The sequence below is a fragment of the Falco peregrinus genome, chromosome 2, assembly GCF_023634155.1.
Source record: "Falco peregrinus isolate bFalPer1 chromosome 2, bFalPer1.pri, whole genome shotgun sequence".
Classification (NCBI taxonomy): Eukaryota; Metazoa; Chordata; class Aves; order Falconiformes; family Falconidae; genus Falco; species Falco peregrinus.
The window spans coordinates 116449975-116477973 of record NC_073722.1 but is presented as its reverse complement, the minus strand read 5'-3'; the positions used below and the strand labels follow the sequence as shown (position 1 = coordinate 116477973).

General features: G+C 51.0%; 1 protein-coding gene across 1 annotated transcript; it reads left to right on the top strand.

The window, feature by feature from the left end:
* Positions 1-14: 14 nt before the first annotated feature.
* On the top strand, positions 15-27999 carry CDRT4 (CMT1A duplicated region transcript 4). Its single transcript, XM_027784883.2, has 2 exons — positions 15-181; positions 27541-27999. Exons 1-2 carry the CDS (start codon positions 73-75, stop codon positions 27918-27920), a joined length of 489 nt encoding a protein of 162 aa, XP_027640684.1. The 5' UTR covers positions 15-72; the 3' UTR covers positions 27921-27999.

Sequence of the window (27999 nt, the reverse complement as noted above, 5' to 3'; positions counted from 1 at the left end):
CCACTTAGCATCATGTGATGCAACTTTTTTTGGTTGGTTTTGTACCCCTTCCCCCCGTGCTCGGTGGGAAAAATGGATGTTTTTCTAAAGGAAATCCTGGAGCCTTCGGAGCAGGACGTGTTTGATGACTTGACGCGGATGGAAACATTTTCCAGCGACACCTTCAGCAGCCCGTGCGCAGGTAAGGGCTGCCCAGGGTGGGTGCCCTGTGCCGGGGTGATGGGCAGGGATGGAGGAAGCTGGAGGATGATGCCCTCTGTGCGCACAGCCAGCACGGGCATTGCCCTTGTGTGGGCATCCTGCAAAAACGTTGGGGTTGCTTATTTTCTTATTCATAAGCTTAAATATCCCCTGGGTTGACATTTAAACGTGGCTGGAGAAATCCTGGTGAGGCTGCACCCCGCTGCCTGTGGCTGGCCAGGCTGGGCTGTTGCGCTGGGAACCTGGGGCTGTGTTGTGCTGAGTGTGACCATTTAATGGTGTGTTTGAACTGGGTTGGTTCTGCGGGGTGAGCTGGGGTCAGCGCTCGAGGTGCGAGGCCTCCAGCACTAGGGGAAACTTCCAGCTCACCCTGGATCTTTGCAGTGAAGTTGGGAGTTCCCTCCTTAGGAGATGTGTGATGCGTTCCCTGAAATACCTGAAAATACTAGGATTTTGTTATGGGCAGCTCAGCAGAAAACAGTGAAGAAAATTTAAGTTGCCTGTGGCAGGTTGCTTCCCCGGGTGTAAACTCCCTTCTCACTGATGCCCAGCAATTGAGTTTGATTAGTGGCTAATTGCCGTCCTTAGTGGCTCGTTTAAGGCTTCAATTCACTGCCTGGGCAATGTCAAGCTGGTGGTGGGGCCAGGGAGAATTTGCAGTAGGTAACATAAAAATGATTTTCTGCGTAGCTTGGTGTGGGACATGTAGCATGAGATGTGGTAATCATTAAACTTCATGTGTTTTAACCAGCCTCTGCAGGGGCGTAAGAGCGGGCCTGCGGGTGTGTAACACAAACAAGTTAAGTATTGATGGGGTCTACAGGATAATTTTTGGTGCTTTGCACTTCCCTGGATCTTTTCTACTTTCTTGCAGTTATGTATTTGCATGTACCTGGTACATCACTACCTGCTCTTGGACTTGTACCTGGGGGTGAGGATGTGCAGGTAGAGGAGAGGTGCTCTTACAGCTAAGAGGGTGCCTGATGCTGCAGGTGACCCTTGCTGTGCCACAGCCTTGTGGTGTGATTTCTGACAGATCTCCAGCTCTCCCTAGCTCTTGGGACCTTCCTATGACATCTTCCGTCATCTCTCTGGGTAGTGACCCCCCTGTGTGATCTCCTGCTGGGTGTGTGCAGCCCCCACATGCCAAATGCAAAAGCAGGGCTGCTGTCCTGCTTGTTTTCCAAGCAGGGGTTAGCACAGCTGGAGAGGTTGGTATTTTGGATTAGAAAGTTGGATTAAAAAATTAGGTGCTGTTTTCTCTGCCTGCAGACAAATGGGTATGCAGTTGCTCCATATAGCTGTACTCTCATTAATTCACAAATAGCTGGGGTATTCTTTTTGAATGGGTCCTTCAAATAAAGTTTCAAGATCATGCAAACAAAGTAGGAAGTAGCTGGATGATGGTGCTTAGATGGCCCATAATTACCTTTGCATAGGGCTGGGAGCTGGATTGATGCCTGTGCGCCTTGGTCAGGACAGCAAGCTTCTCTGTGCCACCTCTGTAAAATGGGAGCAGTAGAATTTCTGCACTTGTGTTTCCCGTGGATAGGCTGTGGAAGGCAAATAGCTCAAGGAGCTGTAATCAGCTCTTGGATTACCTGTTGGTGGCTTGGGCACTGCAGGTGACATGTCCCTGGGTGCTGTACTGAGATGCCCCTTCTCAGCTCTGGGACACTGCGGTGGTCCTTGCAGCGGTCCAGGCCACCCGTGATGCTGCAGCACAGATGGCTCAGCACCCCCAGGGCTCCCTGCACCTGCGTGGCTGCTCCGGAGCTGAAGCCACTGCAGCTGGCTGATGGCACGAGCCCTGCCCCGTGGTTTGGGGGTCCCTGCCTTGTGCTTGCCATCCTGAAGGGGATCAGTTGTTTTTCATCAGCACTAATGTGTGACCCTGCAACAGCATGGGCTCAGGGAGGGTTCAGGCTGTCCTGAAGCTAGACAACTTGCCGAGGCGCAGTCCTGCTCCAGACACCTTGAGGTGGGTGGGACTGGCTCCTTGTTGACCACTTATTTCCCCTGGTTCCTCCAGCCCTGTCCACGCACCAGCCTGCAGATGTTTCTGTTGCCACCCAGGTGGAAGGGTTGTGACAACACTGCCTGCTGTGCTCGGGCTGTGGATGGCAGAGATGCTGCTGTGGGGAAAGGATGCTCGCTGTGGCTCTGCTCCTTTTTTACTTGGTGACGTTAAGCTCCTTTACAGCCCTGCTTCATGGGTGGGGATCACAGCTGCTCCGCTTGTAGCTTTTATTTTGTAGACTTGCTTTGTCCCGAGGGATGAGGTGTGTTTCTTGGGGAGCTGCTTTTTACTCCACTCTGCCAAGTTTTGCTGGGGTCATCGATCAGCGGTGCCGGAGGAGACAAATGGCATGTGCTGTATGGAGACAGGCAGGCAGATGTATATGTTATGTGTTTGGAGCCTTGCCCAGGGGAACATGGAAAGCAGATGTTGCATTGGTGACCTGCTGGATAAGCCATGGGCTGTCGCTTCCTCCTGTGCCTCTGTGGTCTGGCTTGGACGGAGCTGGAGCGAGTTAGCTCTGGAGGCGCGGGTGAGTTCAGCACAGCCCTGGCTGGTTCAGCTGGCAGGAGTGTCTGTTCGTTTTAAGGGTTGTATAGCAGAAAAACAGATCCAGAAGTCATGTGAAATAGGAATTGAAACATGATCAAGAAATTGAGATGCTTTGACTTCTTTTCTCTATTTTTAAGGTCGTGTGGAGTCTGCTCTAAGTTATCTGGGGTGACTGGTGCCAGCTGGAAGTGGCTGGGGTGTTGGGTGCTCCTCTGATAGTCTGTCCTGCCCATCCAGAGCCACCCCCACTGCCTTGTTAGACACCACTTGGGGCCAGCATCAGTTATCGGCATTTAGGAGCCAGCCTCTGGTCCATCTACTAGTCATCTTCTCCATCTATCCACAGAGCTGGACAAGAGCTGAGGGTTTGGGCCAGATCTTCACGTAAACTTGAACTTCAGACCCGAATGGGTGAGATCCTTGGCTGGGCTCCACAAACTTCGATGTCCACTAACAAAACAGCAGGAGATGCCACACTTTTTTTCCTTTGTATGGTCCTCTGTGTCACCTAATGCTTGTTCACTAGACACTGATAACTAAGCAGTAAGGGTAGTATCTTGCTCTGGGCTATGAAAAGCTGCCTAAGTGAATTTTGCATGGGGCCATGCTGCAGTCTGGGCTGCTGCGTTGCCTGGGCGTGCTGGCAGTGTTTCTGGGGGTGTGTGGTGTGTAAGGGCTGCTTTGCATGCAGGGCAGCAGTACTTGCTGTGGCTGCTGCCCTGAGCATCCCAGCTGCGCTTGTTCCAGGGCAAATGCGCAGCGCTGGCCCCAGGGTGTGCCAAAACAGGGGTGCAGCCTGCGTCCGCTGGCTGCCTGGGAATAGTGTTGGGGTTTGGGTCCCCACTGCCTTCATCTGCTGGCCTCAGGGCATGAATATAACAGGAGGAGCTGGTAAAACTGGGCAAAGAAACCTTTGCCTTCCCAGAACATGAGATCTAGCAGTTCCAAGTGTGCAGGGACCTGGGGTGTGCGTGCAGCCCAGCCAGGCTGGTGCTGGTGTGGGGCAGCATGGGTCCCGGTGCTGGCTCTGGACACTGCTGCTGTGTCTGCCTGGGTGGGGTGTGACATTCCTCCCAGCTCTGTCTGGTCCTGGCTGCAGCTCCGATGTGGCAAGCGAATGGTTTGCAGAATAGGGAGGTGTCTGTCAGCCTGCTGGCTTTCTGCATCCTGGAGTTTCTTTGCTCCTGAAAAAAAAAAATTAAGGAATTAATTTTAGTCTTGCCTGTAGGCTCTGCTGTTAAATTTACAAAGGGGTTTGATAATGCATGGCTGGAGAGAGGAGGCAAAAAACCTGCTACAGTGGAGGCATGGTCAGTTTTGCTGAGAAGGGAAACTTCATAGTAGTGGAGTGATATATATATTTTTTTTTCCCCCCCCCTGTTTGGAGTGGGGAGCAGCACGACTGTGAAATACATGCTAGCGAGGATGTTTCGAGGGACTTGTCCCTTAGCTGCACATATGGCCTAGAGCAGGAACGGCCTCAGCCCTGGCTGACTTTCAGGGCAGCTTGGGAAAACTAGTTGGATCCAAATGCCCTGATTTGGCCCCTCTGAACATGGAGTATGTCAAGTCCAACGGGTGATCCGGGGAACCAAATGCCGCTTGTCTTGGGCTGCATCCCACAGGTGATGGGCTGGGTGTGCCTGGTGGCTCAGAAGGTTCCGGGCTCTGGAAGCCCAGCATCTTGGGGGGCTTAATGTTTTGCTAAGGAAAGTCCAACCCAGGGTGTGTCATGGTTGGCAACACAAATCTCTGGAAGCTTTTGGAAATAGTCATCTGTACTTCATTTGAGGGTGGTGGGGTTTTTTTTTGGGTTTTTGGTTTTTTTTTTTTTTTTTTGGAATCAACCAGCTTTAGGAAGCATTTATCTGAAAAATCCCTTTTCTGCCAGCTCAGGGAAAGGGCAGCTTTGTGGGGCACTTGCTATAGCAGCTCCTTGCTTCTGTTTTTGGCTTTTACCCTCTTTCTTTGCACCTCTGGGAAGATTTGTGTTCTGATTTTCACTTTCATTTTCTATGCAACGGAGATAATGGCAGAAGCAAGCAGATGGTGTTGAAAGCTGAAGAGAGCGCGCTGCAGAAGGCTGAGCTGTTCTCCAGGGTCAGCTACAGAAATTTCAAGTAATATTTTCTTGATCAGAGCTTAAGGAAAAGAATGCTGGAAGTGATTGATTCAGTGATGAGCACTTTTGTTTCTGAAGCAACTTGTGTTTCTTTGGTGTTGGTTTCCCTTGGAAATCATATCAAAGGCTTCCTTGCAGGAATGTGTGAGGAATGCAGGAAACTTGCCAACAAATACCTTGGGAATACTTGTAGAAAAGCAGTGAGCAACTTCTTTTAAACTGTGGGTGACTGATCTGAAGGCTTCAATGTGAGAGCGTGTGTGTCCTGCTGGGACCTCTGTCCCTGCTGAGCAGCTGCCTGGTGGCCCCTGTCACACCAGATGGGTCCAGGGCTGAGTCCTGCTGATGGAGCAGCCTGGGTGCAGCAACTCATCTGCAGAAAAGGATTAACAGTTTCCCTGGCAGTTGCTCTAAATTGCCACAAAGCTCTTTGGATCATTTTGGATGTGCTCATTATGTTTATGTGGCCCTGTTGGCCAGCCCTAGCAGTGTGTCCATCAAGTCTGTGTGTATGTCTGGGGAGTGTGTGAGCACTCTTAGGTGACCTCCTTCTCACTTAGTCATCTCATGACCTTCAGACCTAAATCTTTTTTTTTCCTTATCCATTTATTTCCACAGTTTTCAGAAAGCTGCTACCATCTAAAAGGCACAAAAAGGTTGCTCTACAGCTACAAAACTGTGGAGGTGGTGTGCCCTGATTCGGTGTGTCCTGGTTCACAGATGCTGGTGAAGGTCTCCTTGGGACTAGATATGTTCTTCTGGGAAAAACCTGTGCCCGATCTCCAGTTATGGTTAAAAGCAATGCTGAGTGGCATTGACCTAAGAGCCAAATGCCTAAAAGCTTGACCATGTGTCACTAAAGTGGTTGGGGGCTTAGTCATGGGCTTTGCAGAGCATCAAGATCAGGCGTGCTTTGGGTTTGTTCCTAGGGCTCAGAGCTGTGAAGGATGGTCCTCGGAGCTGGGCTCCATGGGAGCCTCAGTCAAAGCCAGACCTGGTCTCTGTAGGAGAGCAGGCATCCACTGGTAACAGGGAAGTCTCTATTTGTGGAAAGTCATCAGGCTTCTATAGGTTTGTGTACGTGCTTACCAAGCCAAAGGTAAGCAGCACAAGCAGACCCTGTGTCCTGAGAGAATGTTTGGTTTGGCTCTTCATGGCTTGTCCCTGGGACTCTGTGAGCACTGCTTTCCCTTCCAGTGAGATGTGGTCAAAAATGGGGAGAACCTCCTGTGCCGAGTGAAACTGTTAGTTGCCAGAAAGTTATCCCAGATGGCAGGTATGGAAAGGGTCACAAGAGTGGTGACATGAGTGCTTTGACTCTTTTTCTTGTCAGAGCTGTTCACAGCTGCATTGGCTAAAACTGGCTTCCCGGCTCTGGGTCACGAAGGAGAGGTTGGGTTAGAGAAGGGCTGCTCAACCACAGGAGCCAGTTCTCTTGGGGGTCCTTCTGTTATGCTGCTGTGGCATTCTTGGGGGATATGTGGGCCTGTATTTTGTCCTTCAAGATAACTAAATTGTTCTGTGGTGCACGGCATCCCTCAGGTCCGTTCAGGCCAGGGGCTTGCTAACAATTGGGAAAATGAAGCAATCAAGAGGCTGCTTCAAGTGACCTCAGTCACCTTGGTCATTCCAGAGGCTCCCTGAAAGACACAAATCCCATCGTAACTCAGCAACCACAACTACCTGAGGGATTTTCTTTCCTGGACTTGTGAAACCTTTATCCCTGTGTGCAGACTGCTGCTCCTTTAGAAGCATCGCAGGCTGCAGGGCAGGGGGAAGCTGCGTTGGGGGGGAAATGAAAACAGAAGCAAGAAGCTGTTGTAGCTAAAGCACTTCAGAAAGTCATTTGAGTAAATAAATATGACAATCCATGGAGATAAACTAAGCCCATGTGCAAGAGGGGTCTCGCTGCTTGCATGCACTGGCTCCTTCCTGGGTTATATTTGGTGGCAGGTCCCTGCAGGGTTTCCTTTTATGCCCTTGCCTTTGTTCTGCTCTTGCTTGTTTAGGGCTGAGGGACTGGGAAGCTCCCCCTCGGGTCATCCTGGGTTTCCTAAGGGCGGGCCAGGGGGATGTTCTCTTCCCCTGGAAGATTAATTGTACAAACCCAGTATTTCTGTTCTCCGGGCTGATTTGGCTGGATACTGAACATTCCCGCCTCTCATTTTTAGCGTGGCAGGCGGGTGTCACAGCCTTGCAGCATCTTCCTGCTAAAAACAGATGCTATTTCAGCCCGTGGGTCATGTTGCATGCTGCATCCAGAACAGCTTGTGGACAGAAAAGTGTGTGCACACACCCTGCTCCTCTGAACGGCATCTCTGGGGAATGCAGGGCACGTCATGGATGTGCCCTGAGCTCTCATAACAGGCACGTTTAAGGTAGTTGGGTGGTGACATGAGCTTGTCCATCCACTGCTGCTCCATTTCGAAGGGACAGGTTGCTCATGAAGGGCTGGAGTTTGCAACCCTGGGTCCAACGAAGCCAAAAGCAGGGCTTGGGCATCACTGGGGCAAGGATTTTTGTGTACAAAGCAATCCTGCTGGCTTGGAGTTGTGGAGATATTTGGGCAATAACTTGTCTTGTGGGTCTCCAGCTGGAGCAAAGTGCTGCTCGGTGGGAGGCAGTCTGGGGCTGTGCGAAACCCCATCCAGGAGCAAAGGCACGTCGGGGTGCAAGGGCTGATGCAGCACCCTGTGGCAGGAATGCCGTGCTTGAGGCAGGCTGTCACTTCTTGGGCTGGCAGAGCAGCCCAGTTGCTAATTGGTAGAGCTGGCTGGGAAATGTTTTCTTGTACTAAGGAGAATTTAATGACAAAATGAAAACAAACGGTGCAAATTCTCCATTTTGAGAGGCCATTTTAACTAAAAGGCAAAGTCGTCTGTTCTCTTGCCTGATCAGGTTTTTAATGCAAAGTGGATACTTTCCAGATGGAGTTTTTAATCTTGTCAAACAGTCAACAGCTCTGAAAAGCAGATTTATTCCAGCAAAATAGTTTCTAGCTGAAGCTTTTCCCCTCCCAACTCATTTTCAGCCAGCTTAACTTGTTGTTGAGATTGGATGTTGCCTGATGTGAATGCCTTTGTACAAAAAAAAAAAATATCTTTTTTCTGTGATTAAAGAGTGGGATGTTAAAGCAGAAAAAACAGTGTCTCCATCCTCAGGGTTATTAAAAATCTGACCAGACAGTCCTGAGCGACCTGCTGCTGCTGACCCTGCTGTAGGGAGATGGGTTGAAGATCTCCAATGGTGCCTCCAGCCTCAGCAGTTCTGTGAGCCGCTGCAAATAAAGTGATGTGCTTAAGGCTTAGGAGCTGCCTGTGAAAGGAAAGTACTGGAAACCGCAGAGGCTTGACCTCTTGCTCAGTGGAATTCCTTCTGGCCACTGCTAGACACAGTGGCTTGCAAGCAGAGTTCTTCATGGTACTTCCAAAAGTCTGGAAAAAAGTGGATTGTCATACAGCAAGGTCAGATGTGTGGCAGAAGCTGGGGTCTGTTGGCTAAACATGGACCTTGCTTCAGATTGCTTCCAGGCTGGGCAGGCAGGGAAGGGAGGTGAAAGCCTGGATGAATGCTTTGTCTCCTGCTTCTAGCCACGGGGGTGTGGAGAAGCTGACTTGCATGGCTCTGCCTTCCAGCTGAGGCAGTGTCTGGAGTGCTGTGTTCAGTGCTGGGCTCCCCAGTTTGAGAGAGATGGGGAACTACTGGGGAGAGGCCAGCGGAGGCTACAGAGGTGATCTGTGGACTGGAGCATCTCCCTTCGAGGAAGGGCTGGGGGAGCCAGGGCTGTTTAGCCTGGAGGGGAGAAGACTGGGAGGGGACCTTGTCACTGTCCACAAATACCTTAAGGGTGAGGGCCCAGAGGACCAGGACGGGCTCTTTCCAGTGGTGCCCAGTGACAGGACAAGGGGCACAAACTGCAGCACAAGAAGCTCCAGCTGAATATGGGGAAGAACTTCTTCACCTTGAGGGTGGCAGAGCCCTGGCACAGGCTGCCCAGAGAGGCTGTGGGGTCTCCTTCGCTGGAGACATTCAAACCCACCTGGACGTGGCTCTGTGCAGCATCTCTAGGAGAGCTGCTGCAGCAGGGGGGTGGGCTGGGTGGGCTCCAGAGGTGCCTTCCAGCCCCGACTGTTCTGTGAAACCCATGGAAGAGTAGCTCCATCTCTTGGTCCCCATCTGATGGAAAGTGCACAGCTGCATGAGGCTCCTTCCTCTTTGAGATGAATTTATATCCCAGCACCCTGACCAGCCAGCGGGCTGCTTGCAGTAGCTCAGCCCACTGCCCGGGTACCAGACTGTCCCTGTCAGTGTAGGACTGCGGGGCACCTCATGCCACCTTCAGTGCTGTGTCCTGGTTGTGTGATAATAGCAGCCAACACCACCGAAGGGTGGTTGCTAGCTGACGTGGATGGAAGCATTCCCTTTGGGGAAAGGTGGCTTCTCCTCCAGCCCCTCTGGGAGCAAGCCAGTATCACCCTGGCTCTTGGACCAGGCTGCTGGGTGACAAAGGAGATGGTTTGTGTGTTTGAGCTGATCTTCTCTGTCCAGCATGCAAGTGAGAAACCATTTGGGGTGAGAAATGAGGGTTTCTCCAGAAATGGATGTTGGAGAGGGTTTCTCCAGAAATGGATGTTGGAGAGGGTTTCTCCAGAAATGGATGTTGGAGAGGGTTTCTCCAGAAATGGATGTTGGAGAGGGTTTCTCCAGAAATGGATGTTGGAGAGGGTTTCTCCAGAAATGGATGTTGGAGAGGGTTTCTCCAGAAATGGATGTTGGAGAGGGTTTCTCCAGCAGCCACTCGACGGCTGTTAGTGGGGACTTGCCAGGGCAGCATTTGAGCCGCTGCTGAACCGTTCAGTGTGAATGATCTGAGCTCTCCTCATCTAGCTCAGAGTGCTCCAGCCAGCACAGAGATAATCGCTGAGGTTATCGAGTGGAACTTGGAATCTGGGCTCAAGCCACGCCGGGAGTCTTGCACCATCCTTCCTAGATTGCTACATGTGTGCTGTCTTTTACTCTTGTGTTTGGCTGAGTCATGTTATAGTGTGTCACCGTAAAGGGGAAATATGTGGCTTCCCTGAGTAATCCGCTTCCTCTCTGTGAAACTGTTGGGACTACAGATGGTAAAATAAGGAGGACGGTGCAGGGAGGGCGAGAAGGCAGGAGCCCAGAGCATCCTCCTTGTTCCCCTGCAGTGCAGGAACAGTCACTAGCCCATCGATGCTCAAGTTAACTTATGGCTATATTTTAAATGACAAAAGGGCACCACTAAGCACCCGGGTGGACCCCTTGGAATTGCCTGTACTTCCCTGGTGTGCTTCACAGATGTGGAATACACATGGATCCATCCAGGATTTTTTCACAGGGAAGGTAGCCTGAATTTAATTGGCCAGACAGACCTAACTGTGGCTGTGGCAGTAGATAACTGAGTGAGCATCAGTAAAAATGACTCTTCAGTAGTTACTGTTGGCCGCCAGCAGGATCTTGCCTATCAAGTTAAGTTTACTGCAGAGGCTAATAGCACAGTAATTAAGGTAAAACAAATATTAGCTTGAAGCTGTGCCTGCAACTTGAATCACATAGCTCTACTTTTGATGTAAGGCTTGATTGGAAAACCTTATGTTTAATTTGTGTTGCGTTAGGCTGATGGCAGCTGGTTTTGTGGGCTGAATTTGAGCCAGATCTGCTGCTGTCATAAAGTTCTGGCTCCGCTAATACCGTGCTGATTTATGTGGGGGGAGAACCTGGGCCAAGTCTCTTTGCTGTGTTGCTGTAACCTGTATTGTTCAGGCATTTGCTGGGGTGTTGTTTGAGGACAACCAAATAGCAAGGAGGCTGTGAGGAGGGAGAAAGTAGTTTGTGGTTTTTTTGGGTTTTTTTCTTCCTGTGGGTCAGTGTTTTTATTTTTCTGTGTTATGGACAGGCCTGTCTGTGAAGGAGGCCAGGTCTGTGCTTGGATTTGAAGTTTTGTTTTGCCTCAGCATCTCCCTGTACCTAAATCTGTGTTAAATGTGGGAGAAAATGTCTGGGGCAAGAAGATGCCTCTCTTCACTGTAGCAAAAACATACTTGGTTCTCCTGTAGGACACAGATGCAGAGATGCTCAGGGTGGGCAGCTCCCAGGGGAGGAGGTAGAAAGGACCTCTGGGAGCAGCAGTGTATGCCCTGGGGCTTGCTGCACTCCTCCACAGCAGCAGTTTCATCCCTCCCATTTACTACCCGAGGAGCAGGGTGACGTTTGCTCTAGTTATGCCCGAGACTCTCCTTGTGCAGCTTGCCTGCTTGCGTGGCAGCCTCTTCAGCCTTGGCAGAGCCAGGCTGCACAAGGTCATGAGCAGGTGTGAGGTTTGCAAACATCCCTCTGAGCTGGGTCTGAGCTGTTTCTGTGAAGTCCGTTCTCATCTGTAGAAGATCCTGGTCTGCAGTCCCATCTCAGCTTTATGCTCAGTCTCCAGATTCAGAGCATTAGCTCTCAAGTTGTCTCATCCCATGGCGCATCCTGGACTTCAACTCAGCTATATGTGGTGTAGCTCTTCCGGAGGCAGCAAAAGGTTTGGTGCAATGTGGGTTTGGTGCAGGACCCTGTGCACGTGCTGTTGGATGATGAAACTAAGTGGGCTCCTGCAGAGTGCTGATGGAGATCCTGGCCTGGAGAGCTGCCTGGGAGGTGCAGGACCCTGTGCACGTGCTGTTGGATGATGAAACTAAGTGGGCTCCTGCAGAGTGCTGATGGAGATCCTGGCCTGGAGAGCTGCCTGGGAGGTGCAGACCCCTACCTGGGTTTGGGGGTTGGCTTGCCTTCTGTCAAGTTCTACTTGGGACTTCATCCCCGTGGAGAAAGGGCAAATGGTATGTTGTGAGGGGGAAGCCCTCGCTGGGAAAAATCCTCTTTCCCTCCTGTTGAAGTCCTTAACCTGAGCACAGTGCCTTTGCAGAACTTTTCTGCTGTGGGAATAACGTGAACTTTTGACTCTTTCTGACTAATACTTAGAGCTGCTATCCCTCCCTGCCTGTGCTGCCAGCCTGGTTTCTCTCCCCTCATTTTTGTGATTTCATCTGATCCCAAATCCAGTCCTTGCTGTGTGCAGAGTCACCATGGTGTGTTTTAACTACTGGCGCTGGGTTTTTTACTGCTTGTCTGAATACCGGAGGTGTTGGAGCTGTGACAGGACGCCTGGGAGGGTATTGCAGGTAAATGCATGTTGCAGCCTCCCTGGAGCAAACAACTCCATATATTTGTGCAAGAGGAGCCCTCTGCAATGTGGCTGTGACAGCAGGAAGCTTGGTGTTTGCTGCCTAAATACTGACCTGGATACTGGGGGAAGGCTGGAAGGAGTCGGTGCTGCTGGGGTCTTGTACACAAGCTGTGCTTGGAGTGGGCACCCTTGGGTGGGCCAGGACCCGCATCTGTGCTCTACCCTGGCTTCAAGAGTTGGAGCATCACCACTGAGGTGCCTGTAAGCCCTGCAGAAGAGACCGGGTGTGTCTGCTGGAGAAATCTGGATGGAAAATGTTGCATTGAACTGGTCATCTTGCAGTGAAAATGACCGTCCTTTCAGCGTTGTACTGGCTAATGCCTTGGGAAAATGATTACTAGGAAAAATGTGGTCATTAATTATACTTTAGCACTAAGACTCTACTTAGCTCTGATATTCCCCACTGTCAGACACCTGAAGTATAAACAACAGGGTGATGCTGGACTGAGAAAGCTTGCAATGACTTCTGGAAGTTTGTTGCTGATCAAGCAAGAGAGTGAAATTATTGGTTGGGGAGCTGGGAGGTGAACAACTTTTTTCTGGAAAGCTTTCCAAAGCAAGGCTTTTGGATGTCAGAACTGAGGCATCCCTTGGTCACAGGGTGGCCTTACTCTGCAGTGTGCACCTTGCCACCATGTGTCCTGGAGCTCTCCCTGCTCTGGCACCTCTGGGTTACCAGCCAGAGCGCTTGGGTAGGTGCCATGGAATTCCTGGGGGATTACTTTGGAGACAACATGAGAAAGTACAACCCCACATGACTTGAAAGCTACAAACACTGGGATTTATGGTGAGGTTTCCAGCAAGCCTACCAGAGGAGCGTCCCATGCCTGTGTCATAACATGTTGGTGGAGGAAAGAAGTGTAGGAAAACTGTGAAAGCTCCAACTCTGATGTGTGTTGTTCTGTAGCTAGGGAATGGCATCTCTAACTTCTCTGGTAAGGCTTATATGGGTGGAAGTACATGTGTGATTAAGCTTTCTGGAAGATCCAGCTCACAGCAAGGTTTGCTGCATTGCTTGGTGTGAGCTGTGGGAGTCTTGCAAGACTAAAATAACCCCCCAGGCCAGCTCATTTCCAGGCAAAATCATGCTGAGTCACAAAGTGTAGCTCAAACTAATGGTCTCTACAAATGTATGTATTCATAAACATATGAGGTATCCTGGTTCTTACTCTTAAGAGTAGAGCATCCTGTAGGGCTTCCAAGGGGCTTGCTTTAGCTGTGACTCGATGTGTGTGGCTCTGCTGCAGTGGGTTTGTGTTTATTACCAGGGTGTTTACAAACATCAGAACTGAAAGGGGGCAGGGTGTGAGAGGCTGTAATGTGTAGGATAACACTGGGGTGCTTTTAACACAACTTGGGTTAAGTGGAAACAATGATAGCAAGCCCCCAGTCTGCTGGGGTTGGGGTCAGGCGGGTGAGACGTGACAGGGGTGGCAGGTAGGGAAATGCAGCTTAGGAGAGGATGCTTCTGTTGGGACAGATTTGTCGCCCTGGCCTCAGGAAATGGCCTGTCTGAGTTTGCTGTGGAGTGGTGATGGTGATGGCTCTTCTCTGGTAGAGCTGGGTGGTGTGGGAGGGTGAGGAGCCCCCTTTGAGGCAGCCTACCCCAGCTGGAGCCTCCTACCAATCCTTTCCACTCCTGGTCAATCCAGCAGTGGGAAGAGACTGGAGGGGAGCCTGGATGGAGAAGGAACTGCTGCGGAGCCTCTGTTTCTGTAGAGGTTTAAGACTCTTACAGCCATCAGTGCTCTGAGGCCCCTGGAGCAGCACTGGCTGCTATCTCAGCAGTAGCTCTCTCTGCTTTGCAGTGGTCAATTGAGTTTCTCGAGCCAACAGCTGTCCCAGGCAGCTCCTCTGGAAGGTGTGGTAGGAGGTCAGATGTGGGATGTGATGTTGGCTGCATCCCTTCCCTGCCACAGACAGGTGTGCCTTAATGTTGGGCACTGGGTGGCCGGTTGGTATGCTTCTGACTTGTTCTGCCTCTTAGTGGAAATCTGTATCACGTTTGTCTTTGAAATTTCGTAGATTCTCTTTAGAAGATGCTTTTGGGAAGCAAAAAACCAGACTTGATTGTACAAACATGCCTGTGTGACAAAGTGTATTTGTAAATGTGTTCTTGTATAGTTATATACATACACACCAAAAGGGTTGATAGCACTGCCAGTTGTTCTGAAAGTCCATTTCTGGTAAGGGATGAAAAAATATTGCCTGGCTTTTCTGTTTGGTCACTGAGATCGGGTGTGCAATAGCAACAGTCTCAAAGAGGCACTGTGCACATCCATGAAACCTTGCAGAGCTCCCCATCCCGTCTGTTCACATTGCAGTAGTTAGGTAGGTTGCATGTTGGTCTAATCAGCTGTGGGTGCTGCTGCACGGTGGCCTGGTGTTACGGCACGCAGAAGGTGAATCTGAATTCCTCGCACTAGTTCCTTGCAGCCCTGTGCTTTGTACAGTTTGCACAAGCAAGAAACTAGGGTGTGCTGTATTGCAGGGGCATTGGGGTTTGGATGGGGCTGGGTACTGTGCTCCCGCAGGCTGTCAGGGTTTGCCCCCCCCCCCTCCCCCGCAGCTTACCGAAAAAGGCACTGAAGGCATATAAACCAGGAGAAGGTTATTCACTCCCTGTTTGGGGCTAACAAAGGGTTAACTTCTGCCTGAGCTCATAGATCAGTGTTATGGAAGTCGAGCCGTCTGGGATTTATTAGGCAAACTCAAACTGGGAATTAAGAGAGCTCCAACCAGTAGGAAAGCTTTCTCGGAGGTTTGAAGAGAGATTTCTTCTAGCTAAGCGCTGATTTGAAGGGGCAATGCCAGAATTTCTTGCAGGGGCCTCCAGGAAGCGAAGGACGAACAGGCTGATCAGTCTGAACCATCCCACCAGCTCAGCGTGCAGCTTTTATTGCTCCATCATGTCTCCTGGCCCGGGCTGACAAAGCACCCATTGTTCGCCCCAGCTTCCTCCTCTGCACGCTGGGGCTGCAGCCGCTGCTCCCCATCTCCTTCCCCATGGACAAGGAGGTTAAGTCCTCCTGGAGGATGCACAGTACCCCAGGACATCAGATGTGTAAAACCAGCTGGAGACATGGCTCCTGGCCAGATGCTGGGGACTGGGAAGGGCTCCTCTTGCTTCCCAGAGGTGGCTTTTTCCTGTGGCTGGGCTTCTAGGTGGTCAGGAGTTAGTGTCCATGAAAAGTCTCCTAAGCAGGGAGAAATAAAGCACGTGGAACTGTGGAGCAGGCGGCTGGGGAGGGCTGGATGGTGCTGGGGCAGGCTGTGCCCAGTGCCTTGGGGAAACAGGAGCTGGTGCTCAGTCCCAGTGGGGCTGGGACCAGTTGCCGCTCTGAAGTGCCTCCATCAGGTGTGGCTGCGGACATACTCTATTTTTGCTTTCATCCCGCAGAGTCTCCCAGTTAACAGGGAGAACATTCTGCCAGCTCCTCCGCTGCTCCCCCTGACGGGGGGGGGTCCTCGTGTTCCACCACCACACTAGTTTCTTGCTTGTGCAAACTGTACAAAGCACAGGGCTGCAAGGAACTAGTGCGAGGAATTCAGATTCACCTTCTGCGTGCCGTAACACCAGGCCACCGTGCAGCAGCACCCACAGCTGATTAGACCAACATGCAACCTACCTAACTACTGCAATGTGAACAGACGGGATGGGGAGCTCTGCAGGGTTTCATGGATGTGCGCTCTGCTGCCAGCACTGTACAATGCTGTGCTGTTCCCGGGATCTGCCCTCTCCTCGGTGGGATTACGCGCTTTCTGCTGGCACCGGGGTCATGCTCGGCGCTCGCTGCAGGAGAATGGGGGGTTTATTTTTGGTTGTCTTCAGCCTTTTGTACCAGGGCTGTGCTAAAACATCCTTACTGCCCTGGCTGGGTGCTATGCATGTTCAGGAAGGGGAGAACGTGGTGGATCTCCAAATGAACTTGGGAGGTCTCTGGTTCTGTCCTTGCTGCTGAGCGGGTAAGGCGGGGGGCTGCCTGTAAACAGCAGGAGTTGCACCGTGCCCTGGTATTTATGGGACTTTCATCCTATAAACCGTGGCTGCTTTGTCGGCATTGGGCTTATCTGGTGTTTCACTTGAGCGGAGGCGTTGCTCTCCTGCCAGCACCCATGGCAGTTTGGCTGCCTGCAGAGGACAAGCTCTTCCTATCATCTTGTGGGCAGAAAGTGCCTTGGGAGTGTAAGGAGCTCCAGGATGAGCAGCGTGGTGGGCTCTGTGCCAAATTCTTACAGTCTTTGAGGTGGCAGGGGTTCACAGAGGGTCAGGTAGCAGGTATATTCATGTGCCTTCATGAACTTGTCTTGGCAGAAGCAGAGATTTCTCCGCGGTGGCGAGCTCTGCGGTGTTGTAGAGGTGCCCTATCCACAACTGCCTGTGTGTTTGGCTGCCTGGTTTTGGGCTGGTCCAAGCCCTGTGGGCACTGATGCAGGAAACATTCTGGAGCCAAACTGTGTTGTGTAATGCTTCCACAAAGAACGTGTCGAGAGATGTCCTCAGCCGTGTTGGGAAATGCACTGAGGAAGCAGCAGCACATGTATCCTGGTCCTTGCTGGGACAGGAGCATGTGCAGGGAGGGGGAGCTGGGCTGGCCTGGCAGTTGGTGTGGGCTTGATGCCCCTCTTGGGGATGGCTAAAGCTGGAGACATGTGGGATGACAAGTCCAAGGCAACCTGTCCTGGCTTCCAGGCTGTGGCCTGAAATATGGTGTTTGCTGGATGTGCAACAACAGTCTGGAGCTCCCCGGCAGGGTGGGTGTGGGAGCTGCAGCCCCCTTTGCAAAAGGGGGTGCTTTCAGCAAATGGCTTCCTGCAGGATTTGCAGCCACTCCAGGCACGGGTGCAGCTGCGTGAGCCCTGGTCCCTGGTGGGGCATCTCTGAGCTCTGCCCCTCTGGCTGCTGCCAGCAAGGGCTTCTTGGGGGTGCAGGGTCTGGTGTGGCTGTGGCAGCAGGGGGACAGGAGATGGATGCAGAGGCACATATGAACATCTTGTCCTTTGCATCCTGCTTCGCTGGTCGCCTTGGAGTGCGGGCCATTGCGTCTCTGAGGGGAAAAAAATGCCCAGAAATTCCACAGACCCTTCAATATCGTTTCTGTTTTAGAGAGAGACAAAAAAGGTCCCTTTGTGTGAGGGCTGAAAGAAATAGCCCAGTCCCACAGCCTCCTCAAAATCTTAATGTCAACTATTTGCCTCCTTGTGTTTTCGCATAAACAAGCACTTTCTCCTGAATATCTGCTCTGGCTGCTCCCCCAGCTCGGTGGTGCCCGCGGGACGGGCAGCCCAGCCTCCTCATCCACCCCCCAGCCAGGCTGGCGCGGCTGGAGGGATGCAGGACTAGCTGGGGAGGGGGCTGTGGGCCAGAGAGCAGCAAGAAAGGCAGCTGAAACTGGGTTCGGAAAGAAATGAACAGTCTGAGCTGCTTTTAATTCAAGGGACTGCTGCTGCCTGATTGCAGGGGGCACGCTCTTGCTTACAGATCTGGGCACAGCCATAGGGAGGCTGGTGAACTATCCCTGTTTACGCTGAATGATCCTTGTTTACACCAGCCTGGGCCAGTACCTTGTTCTGCTCTTGCCAGGGCATCATCCATCCTGCTGTGGGGTCAGATGTTCCCCTGGTTTAAGTGACTGTCAAATGAACAGCACTACACGGATTGCAGCAGCTGAGAAACCGCCCCTTCTATTTTAGCTGCTGTTTGCATGTACACACTGGAGTGACTTGAGTCCAATACTGAAGGCTTCTATCCTGGAGGCCACTTTTTTTTTTTTTTCCTAGCATGTTCCCTTCCCCTTTGTAAGAATCAAAATTAGAAGCTGAAAGGGGTCTGTAATGTTGCATCTACATTATGAAATGTAGTGCCAGCAGTGTTCCCAGGATGATTGCTCATTCAGCTGTGCCACACAAGTGTGCTGCTCCGTGTTCCTGTGCTCAGCCACGTAACCTGATAGATCACTGAGCGCATTGTAAGACATGTTCAGTGAAGCTTGGGGCATGCAGTGCCTGTGAGCTGCTGCTGCTGTGGAAACCCTTTTGTTTCTCCTCTGTTCCTGTCCGCTGAAGGTAGAAGCTGGTCCTGGTAGCTGAAGGTGGATGCTGGGGTTGGGGCAGCGCTTGGAAAGGCCGCTCTGGAGCGAGCTGAGGTGGTGGAAGGGATGTGATCCATGTGGGTTCATCTCTTGCCTCCTCACCTCAGCACCTGTCTGGAAGTATTTGGGGTGATGCGATGGTACCTCCTGGCCTGGGGCTAACTGTTCTTGGGCCAACATAGTGTACCCCGTGGTTCAATTTCCAGTGGATCCAAAGCCCCTTGGAGGCAAAAGTCAACTCCACCTGATGTTAGATCAAGCCCATCCTGGAATACACAGAAATAAAACACTCCTCAAGCTATTAGTTTCTTCTATTAGCTTTTCGCTATGGCCCTAGCACCGAGGCAGGGTTTTTCCCCTTCCCTGGGACCTGTTATGGGGATCCCGAGTTTCCACATTGCCTGGCTGCCTCTTCTGTTGATCTCGTTCTCCTCCAGCCCTTTCAGAGCCTGTGATCATCTGTTTCCATCTCTATCCCAGCTTCCCGATTCACATGCATGGGGAGGAGTTTGGGCTGCAAGCAGTTTATGGAGAACCTCAAACAGTAACATCAGATGAATGAATGAATAAAGGGCGGTTTTGTTGCTCTTATCCTTTCATCAGCTTTATGTGTTTCCCAGCAGTTCATTTTGCAATTGCTGTTCCATCTGGCTTCTTGCTGAGGGTCAAATTAATCCTGCCTAAGATGAGAGCAAACTGCTGTTGAATTGTATAGGACTAAGTAAGGTGTAAAGTTGACTTCTGGCAGAGTAGCACTTGTTGCTTTTCATGTTGCTTAAACTGAGAGCTTGAAAAATCTTTGGACAGGAACCTTGGAGGCAGGAATTCCTGTCCTGAGGATCCCCCAGCAAAGCAGGGTAAGCTAAGATTCTAAAACAGTGTTAAGATATGCCCAGTGGTGCTTGTCAGCTTGGAGGAATGGATGTGGTTCCCCTCAGGACTGGGGCAAGAGGAGGGACATCACTTGCTGCTGTCTTCCTAATTTAGATCAGCAGCTTTCAGTTTGTTTGTAGAAAAAAACCCAGATGTCCCAGCTCAAATGAAAAATCCCACGCTGGTGGAAGATGATACGGTCTGAGACATCCCAAGCCTGCTGCAGGGAAGACCTTTTCCACCAACCTGGGTGTCCTGTGGACTGACCTTGTGCTGCAGGAACACCTGTGCCTGCAAGCTGCTGGGGAGGGATGGTCTGCACGGGTTCCCATGCCCAGAGCAAACCAAGTGCTGCATCTTCTCCACCCCAGCCCTTGGAGACGTCTGCTCCTGCAGGCCAGCGTGCCCTGGCCAAGAATATGCGAACCACATGGCCAAAGCCAAATGAATGGGAACCAGAGGTTGGGGGCCCAGAGCCTGTCAGCAGGGGCTGGCTTAAAAACAAATGAAAGAACAGAGGAAAAAATTGTTCTAATTATGGTGAACTTTTAAAAACACAAAATAAAAGCTTATTATTTTGCAGAGTTCCCTTTGCAGCATGTAATTTCATTTCCCCCCATTTGCTTTTACTGCTTGCTCTGGGCACTGTCAGAACAACCTGATTTATAAGTGACAGCTTTGGCTATTTTTCAGGCTTGTCTCTCTAAATAGAAGAGTGTGAAAACTGTCCCGCTGCCAGCAACTCTCTTAGCATTAAAACTCACATGAGTTGTAGCACGAAGCAAAGTGCTGGGCGCTTTAGGACTTAAATGTCTTTCATAAAAAGCAGCCCTCACTCCTTTCTCTTGGGGTGATTTTTCCTTTTATTACATCGAATATCTCAACCTGTAGTTGGGGAAAATAAAATAAAACAAGCAGTGGCTGTTACCTTACTGTTTCTCTGCTACCGGCTCCCTTGTGTACTATCAGCAGAGTTGTAGATCGTGAGGGAGACATTTATTGACCGAGGGTTTCAGCAACAGAGCTTTGTCTAAGGTTTTCTTCCCATCCTGAAGAGATAAAGAAAATGAGCAGCATGAAGTGTAATGCAGTGGCAGGTATACAGCCTAGCCTGCTAATTTTAAGTGAATTAATAATAATTGAAAACTGGGGAAAGCCTTAATTGGCAGCCTGAGCAAAACTTAGCATGTGCTTTAATGTTCTGGTTAATAAAATATAGTTGTGTTCACTGTGTGATGTTACTTCTGTGTCTCTGTCTGCAAGTAACGTCCTTTTTTTGCCCATGGAAGCACCTGGCTTTGGTGCTGCAGCGCTTTTTGGATGCAGTCAGAGAGAAATTTGCACCTCTGACAGTGTCTTGAAGCTCGGGAGCATTTGATTTGTATTTAAAGTTGGCTGCACGTGTCCCCATTCTCATAGGAATCATAGCGCTTGTTGGTGACTTCTGTGTGAAAGTTCCGTTTTTCACTCAACCTCTCCAAAGGATCGCTGTTTGAGGGGGTGTGTGTGTGTCTTTTCAAGTTTGCCCTCTGCAGTGTGCTGCTGTGGTATCCAGACAACCTGAATCTGATTTAATAGCCTGGTTGGACTGAGCAGGCTGGTGGCTCGTGCTGCCAAACCTGTGGGATGGGACTGGAGCATCTCCGTGGCTCTGGTCTGGTTACTGAGCCAGCAAAGCTGGATAGGGGTGCCAGCTTCTTGTGTACAAAGGAGGCTTTTGGATTTGATTTTTTCACCTGGATGTATCTGCTAGTGCAGTGGTGCTCCTCAGGTGGTGCTTGTGGGTGCAGGCGGTGAGCCTTCGTATGGCTGTGGCAGAGGCACAAGGCACCGTTCTGGTGCAGGGGGCTGTGGCAGCTCCCACCCAGACCTGAGGCCAGAGGAAGCTCTTGGCTGCCATACTCAGTCACAGGTGTGACCCAGGGGGGCGGAGGGTGCTGCACAGTGAATTCCCTCTGTGGTAACTTGAAGGACATAGAAATAGCTGCAGCCATGGCCCTATGTTGTATGTGGCACGTGGGCAATCAGGAGCTGGGTCTTTTGTTGGGGAGAAGAATGGAAACAGATCTCTGGATCTTAAACTTTACCAGAACCTTGGCGGTTAAGAGGATTTCCAAGGCTGAGGGCTGCAGTGCCCCTGTGAAGTGCCCTGGCTGAGCCTCTAGAGCAACTTGGAGAGCTTTTCACATTGAGGGGTTTGCAGAGGTCTGCCAGACAGTAAATTCCCAGGAAGTACCGTCACAGGTGTAAAATCAGCATCCTTGTAAAACACATGCTGTGTGTACATGTGTCTTGAAGCTAGGGCTGTCCTCACATAAATTCCACCTGATGTTAAGATGAAAGTTTGGTCAGGTATGAAGTTAGGAAGCTGCCGTCTAATCTGAAACTGCGCTTGCAAGCCCAAACAGGTTAAGCTCATCTGTTATAGATGATGACAGGTCTTTGCTTGCCTTGGGTAGTAGATGTGCTAAATAGTAGTACTTGGGTAGTAGATGCCAAGTAGCACATTGGCCCCCATCCTAAAGGGAGCTGCACAGCGCAGTCTAGCCCAGGAGCAAGACAGAGACCCCAGCACTACATAGCTGCTCACAGGCTGCGTGGGCAGCGCTGGAGGTTGCCCATCGCTTAGGAACGTTAGGTCAGGCTCCTGAATTATTCTGTTTAGATATCATTCCACTGATGACACTTTTTTAAAAAATAAAATTTGATCAATGCTGCTTTTGTGGATGGGGTTTTCAAAAGCACTCTGAAGTCAATAGGGAATTTTTGGGTTGGATGAGTTTTATTTCTGGTGGAAAAAGTTAAGCTAACACAGGGTGTTTTTACAGTCCCATTCTAGATATTACATCCTTCAAGGCCCTCTTTGGAAGGCTTCCAGGTGGGAGATTTCTTTTGGTTTTATGTTCTAGGGCTGGCACTTTCAGCAGAGGCACATGAAGTTCAACACTGCAAAACTGAATTTTTCAGAAATAGCTGTGTGCTGTAGGGGCCTGGCACTCATTTTAGATGCTCCCAGCTGTCCCAAATTAAAGCCAGCTTAGTATTGCCTTTCTCACTGCACCTGAGCAGGTGAGGTGCCCTGATGCACTTGGTCTCATGAGAGATGTTTTTAGCCATTGTCTGATCTTGCTGCTTCAGTCGGGTTCTGTCTTTATATTTTGCATTGGCTGCTTATCTCGGGGGAGGGAATCGGCACATTCAGGTGCGTACTGAGTTTGAGACCCAACAGAAGCGCAGGCTGGGATGCGAGTGGAGAGCCTTACACAGCCTGATAGCCTCTTCTCGCAGTGCACCTGCTGCCAAGGATGGATGGTGGGAGCAGGCGGTGAATGGCACGAGGTGGAAGCAGAGATGGGAGGGGAGTGTGTGGTTCTGGGGGGAAGCCCTGGTGCTCGTGGCTGCAGGTTGTTGTGCTTTGCAGGCCAGGCTGGTGGTTGTGCTTTGCAGAAGGAGATGGGTCTCCCCATGTGCAGTGGGCTGGTGGCTTGTGACAGGCCAGGGAGATGTGTCCCTTCTCAGCTGCATCAGGTGGTGTGTGGCAGGCCAGGCCTGATGCTGACCCGGTCCCTGTTACCAGGCAGGGCAGCCCGTGTTAGCATCAGGTTTGTTGCTGGAAACCACAGTTTGGGGGGAATGTGGAAATCCCACCCTGGTGCTCCCCAGCGCAGGCTGGTGAGGTCCCAAGCTGGCATCAGGATGGGAGAGGAGCATGCTGGAGCAGTTCATGAGCAGGTACCACAATGGGTACAGCTTCAGGTAAGCCCCAGGCAGGGGATGCAGAGGCAATGGCAGGCAATAATCATGACACTGTAGTGAGAGGGAAATCAACCCAGTTCTGCCCTGGAAAGCCTTTTCCAGGACAATCCTGGAGACAGGTCTCACTAGCAGGTGCTTACGAAGCAAAGGAGCTGATTGCTTAGAGGATACCCAGGGTCATTGTGGAGCGTTTTCTTCCTGGGCTCTGAAATCACTTCCAGGCCAGTAGCCAAACACAGGCTGTAAATAACAAATGATGCCTGATGATCCCATCTTGTTTTGCTTTGAGATGTTGTCAGCTCTGGGATTTCCCTTGGCATCTTTTCTTCAGTGCTTTGCATTCCCATCTTCAGCTCCCAGTGCTGTTGTGGCATCTGGCTGTCTCCTGTCATGCCATCAGTGTGAAGGAGTCACTTGTCTGTGGCCTCCACGGGGATGTAATGCAGGAAAAGCTGATGGATCTGGGCTCTGTAGTCAGGGTGATGTTTGTGTCTTCACTCACTGGGGCCTTTCGAGTCATTGCTGGCTTGCGAAGGGCTGGAGATAACGTCAGAGGATAAATGTCTGGGATTTGCAGCACCCTCTGTCTCAGCACTCCACCACGGGCAACTTGGAAGGCAGATCTGGTGGCCTTATCTGAGGTTCCCTGCACCCCCAACTAGACGGGAGAATTCATTTGGTGGGTATCTAAACTTTATCCTGTCACCAAATGTTCCCACCTCATCAAATATCTGAGCTGAGCTGCTGTCCATCACACTGCTTTTTCTCCCGCCCCCCCCCCCCCCCACTGTTCAGGAAATTCTAAAACCCTTTCATTTTACTGCCCTCCGTGATGATGCTGTAGCAATTAATCAATGCAGCTGAGGCCAAGGCTCTTTTGAAACTCCAGCCTACACAAGTATCACCTAAGTAGCAGTATTTATCCAGGGTCAAAATAATACTGTACAAACACTGAAAATATTAGGAGACACGCCTAGCACATGCACATGTCCCCCTGTCCCAAACTCGCGAGCTTAGCGAGCCTCACCACATCAGGAGCTCTCTGAGCTGGGAACATCTGGCTCGGGGCAGTGAAGGTAAATGTTCCAACGAAAACACCAGGCGTGCAAGCGAGAGGCGCGGGCTGGAGCCACACCTCAGCACCGTAACCCTTGTCCTTCCCGGTTCCACCACCTCGTTGTGCTCATTCCTTGCCTTTTCATTACACAATTGATTGTTTGGGTGAGGGACTCAGCTGGATTTTTTTTTTTGTTTGCTCTGCAAAACATGCAGCGCGGTTTGTTTTGTGGCTGTACGCGGGAGCAGCCCACCATCCGTGTGCGGCGTGGTCCTCACCCACGGCACCTTCGGGTGTGCTTGGTGAGCAGCTGGTGCTGCTGGTTTGGCTGTGCCCTCGCTGCCCCGCTCCCTGGCCCCCTGTCACCCATCTGGCAGCTCTTTGGGTCCAGCCGGGAGCAGGCGGGGTGGTTTCGCTGAGTTCTTTCCACCGGCTTTGTTACTGCTGAATTAAATTTACAGCCCAGCCCCGCGCGGTGGCTGGGTGCCCGGGTTTCGCTCCGTGTGTTTATTCGTTTTGCAAAGACCTGAGCTGCAGCCTACAGAAGTGGGGAAAACTGCTCCAGATCAGCTCTTTTTGTGCTTGGCTGGTGGGGTTTGGGGCCTGAGCCTGCTGTTCCATCCACCGCGGTGCAGCGCTTTAGCTTGCACGTATGCACGCTCACAATTGTGTGTGCTTGGAGCAGCCCCCGGCGTGACTCCTTCTGCCGGGGCTGGGGGTGCCTTGCTGTCCCTCCCAGCTCTCTGGAGGGTGGGCTGAGCCAGAATCATCAGAAACACTTGGAAAATAGTTGAATTGTCCTTTAACAAGACTTTTTTTTTTTTTTTTAACCCTCTGGTGGTGGTATTTGCTGCACGTCAGCCTGATGAGCTGAACTGTAAACCGGTTCTGTAACAAGGGTTAAAACCTCCAGATAGTGAGTCAGAACAGGCATTTGAAGAGACTGGACTATCTCAGCTTGTCAAAATAAACATTTTGTTTAAGCACAGCGTGTGCCACTGTCCGAAAGCTCATAATTTAAAAAAAGACGTTTTTTAATTTGACTTTTTCTGATTGTAAAGCTGAGTGTGTGTGTGTACAGCATAGGTACAGGATGGCGTAAGTTCACAGCAACATAATTGCAGTGCAACTTTTTTTGGTATGGAAACTTTTTTCTGCAAACACGTCAGGCTGTTTCTATTTATAACCTTTGGGGAGAGCCTGGGCTGCCCATCGCTGATCGTCCCCCTTTGCCGCCACCCTGCTGTCACACCATGGTGCTTCATGGGGTTGTCCCGGCTGGATCCGCTGCTGTCTCCCCAGCGGGGGAGGCCAGCTGGGGGTTTCTGGAGAGCCTGGCTGGAGCAGGCGAAGCCCCAGCGCCTGCCCTTGGGATGCGATGCACATTGCTATATTCCTCGGGCGTTCGCAGGGGTGCTGGGCTGGGGTGCTGGGCTGGGGCCGGGCAGGGGGAGCGCGGGAAGGCAGAGCTTGGCACCAGCCGTGTTCCCGCAGCGTGAGCAGGAGCATAGCTTACGAGCAGGAGCATGGCTTACGTAAAAGCAAATTCCTGACGTTTTGCACACCCAGAGCCCGTTTGGCACCAGCCACGCTGCGGGCAGGGGCTGCAGGAGCGGTGACCGCGGTGCACGTTCTTGGGCTCGGGAGCCCGTGGGATGTGGCTCGGTGCAGAAGCCACTGCAAATCCACTTTTCTTCCCTCCTTCTGTCCGTACAGCTTTAGCAGAAGATAATCTGAAGCAGCTTTTTGAAGTATTTAAGCTGTTTCTGTAAGTGCTCTCATTTCTTTAAAACTCTCAGAGCTCCAAGCTTTTTGCTTTTAATTTCCACCAGGAGCCTGGTGAGAAACGCTTGCGGCTCTGTCCCTGCATGTCCCCTTCTCTGAACGCCCAGAGCTGGCACACTTTTCTGATGAGGACCCTGAGTGTCACAGCTGAATATCAGAGCCAGCGTGCTTTTCTTCTGGCTGCTTCCCTGGTATGCATAGCTTGGTGGGAAAGGACTGACCCTCTGCAGGAAAGAAGGGGAGGAAAGAGGCAGTTATACCCAGTTTGTAAAAGAAAATAGTACACGATGAGAGGTCAGGACCAGGCTTTCCACCAACACCTGGCTGACTTAGGAACAGGGAGGTGTGTGTGATGTGGGCAGGTCTGTAAATCCCAGCTGAAGCAGCTTGCCTCCTTCCTGCTCCGCTGCTGGCTCAGCCCAGCTTGGGGAGGGGTACCCAAGGGCTGCAGTGCTCTCCCGGGACCGCTGGTGAACAGGGCTGTGGAGGTGATGAGTATTTATTGGCCTCCACCTGCTTCTTCATGTGTGAAGTGGTTCATAATGCACCTGAGGAATAAGAGTTAGCGTCATTTAGTGGATCGGGCTTTCCACACCTGTAAACCAAATAGCTTTGCCTTTAACAGGACTGTGTTCTGCCTCTGCTGCCCTCCACAGCAGCCACGTCTTGTCCTTGCCTGTTTTGAGGGCAAACGAGTCATCCCACCTCCTCTCCTTAGGAGTGCCCTGTCCACCATGCACGGGGGACTCTCAAGCGCGAAGTATGGATATCTTAAGCAAAAGCCTGATTGCAGGGTGGCTGCTCCATCTCTCCATCCTTTCTTGCATGCAGGCTGTTGTTCAGAGCTTGCTAAAGACCAGTTCTAAATATACTGTAGCATGGAAATTCATCCTCTTGACAGCAATGGACCTTCAGGGAAACCTTTATCAGTAGGACTTTCCCATCTTATTCTAGCTTGTTTGCGCTAAGCAAGATTGCATTTTACTACTTTTTCTAGTCATAATTAACTGTTGCGTTAAGCAAAGGTATTGAAAAGTGAAATATTTCAGATGGAAAATTCTGCTTTTTTGCTATATAACTCTTCAAGGACTAATGCCATCTAAGCGAAAACAAGCTGGTTTTATGAAAAGCCCTGTATCTAAAAATGCTAATACTGATGATCTCATTTTCCAAGACCTATTTGAATGCATCTTCCTTTTCTGAATGTTTTTTTCCCTTGGATTTTTGGCTTTGAAGTTTCCGTTGGGCAGACATCTTCCCAAGCAGATGGGAAGCCTAATCCCTCCAGCCTTTCCTACCAGCCTGGTAGCTTTGTGTTTGAGGTGCAAGACTTGAGTGATTATGGGGTTTAGGGCAGAAAGCTGAGACTGGGAAGATCTTCAGTGTGGTCTTGTCCTGCTGTATGCTATCTTGGCCATTGGTCAGTGCTGCAGAAATGAGAACTGCTGATTATTTTTTTCATATTAATTTTTTTTTTTTCCTTTCCCACTGTGCTTCTCTGTGTAATACTGACCTGCAGCTCCTCCTGGTCAGTGCAATCGCACCCTGTGCTCAAGTATAGAAATAAAGGTACAAAGGCTAGAATTTATGGGCATCATCTGTATTTCTTGCATGGGTTACTTGAACCTTGATGCAGAGTAGCCACCTGGTATGGCCTGCTGTCCCTTAGTGCTGCCTGGCCCTCCATGGCCATAGCAAAGCCATCACTAATCCAAAGAGCATCCTTAGTGTCATCAAAGGCATCCTTCTTTCTAACCCTTCCCCGAGAGGGAAGAGGCTGGGAGGTAACCAGCTGTGCGCTCATGGTGTCTGTTTCTTGGGTTCCAGAGTATCTGCCACCCTCAGCCAACGTGGGGCTGCCCGGCCACCTCATCCAGTGCCACCGCCCCCGGCCTGCCTACACCACTCACACAGCCCCCGTGGTCAAGATGCTCGTTGAGCAGGATGAGCGGAGAAAGGCTGCATCCAACCGCCCAGCAGAGACAGAGACAAACGGAGAGCCTCAAGAAGCTGAGGAAGTAACTCAAGTGCCAAAGCTGAGCAGAGGTAGCAGCACCCACGGGATGGGGAAGGACTCTGTGGGGATGTCCACGGCTGAGAGCAGTTTGCCATCACCAAGTGTTTGCAATAGGGTTATTTTTGCAAGAAAGCCTCCCTTGCGTGTGCTACCAAGTAGCTCCCTGGCATGTTCCAGCAAGAAGAAATGATCTGTTTGCATCTAGAAGCAAAGAATGAGATGCATTCGAATGTTTTCCAGAGTGCATTAAACCACACATACAAATAGCA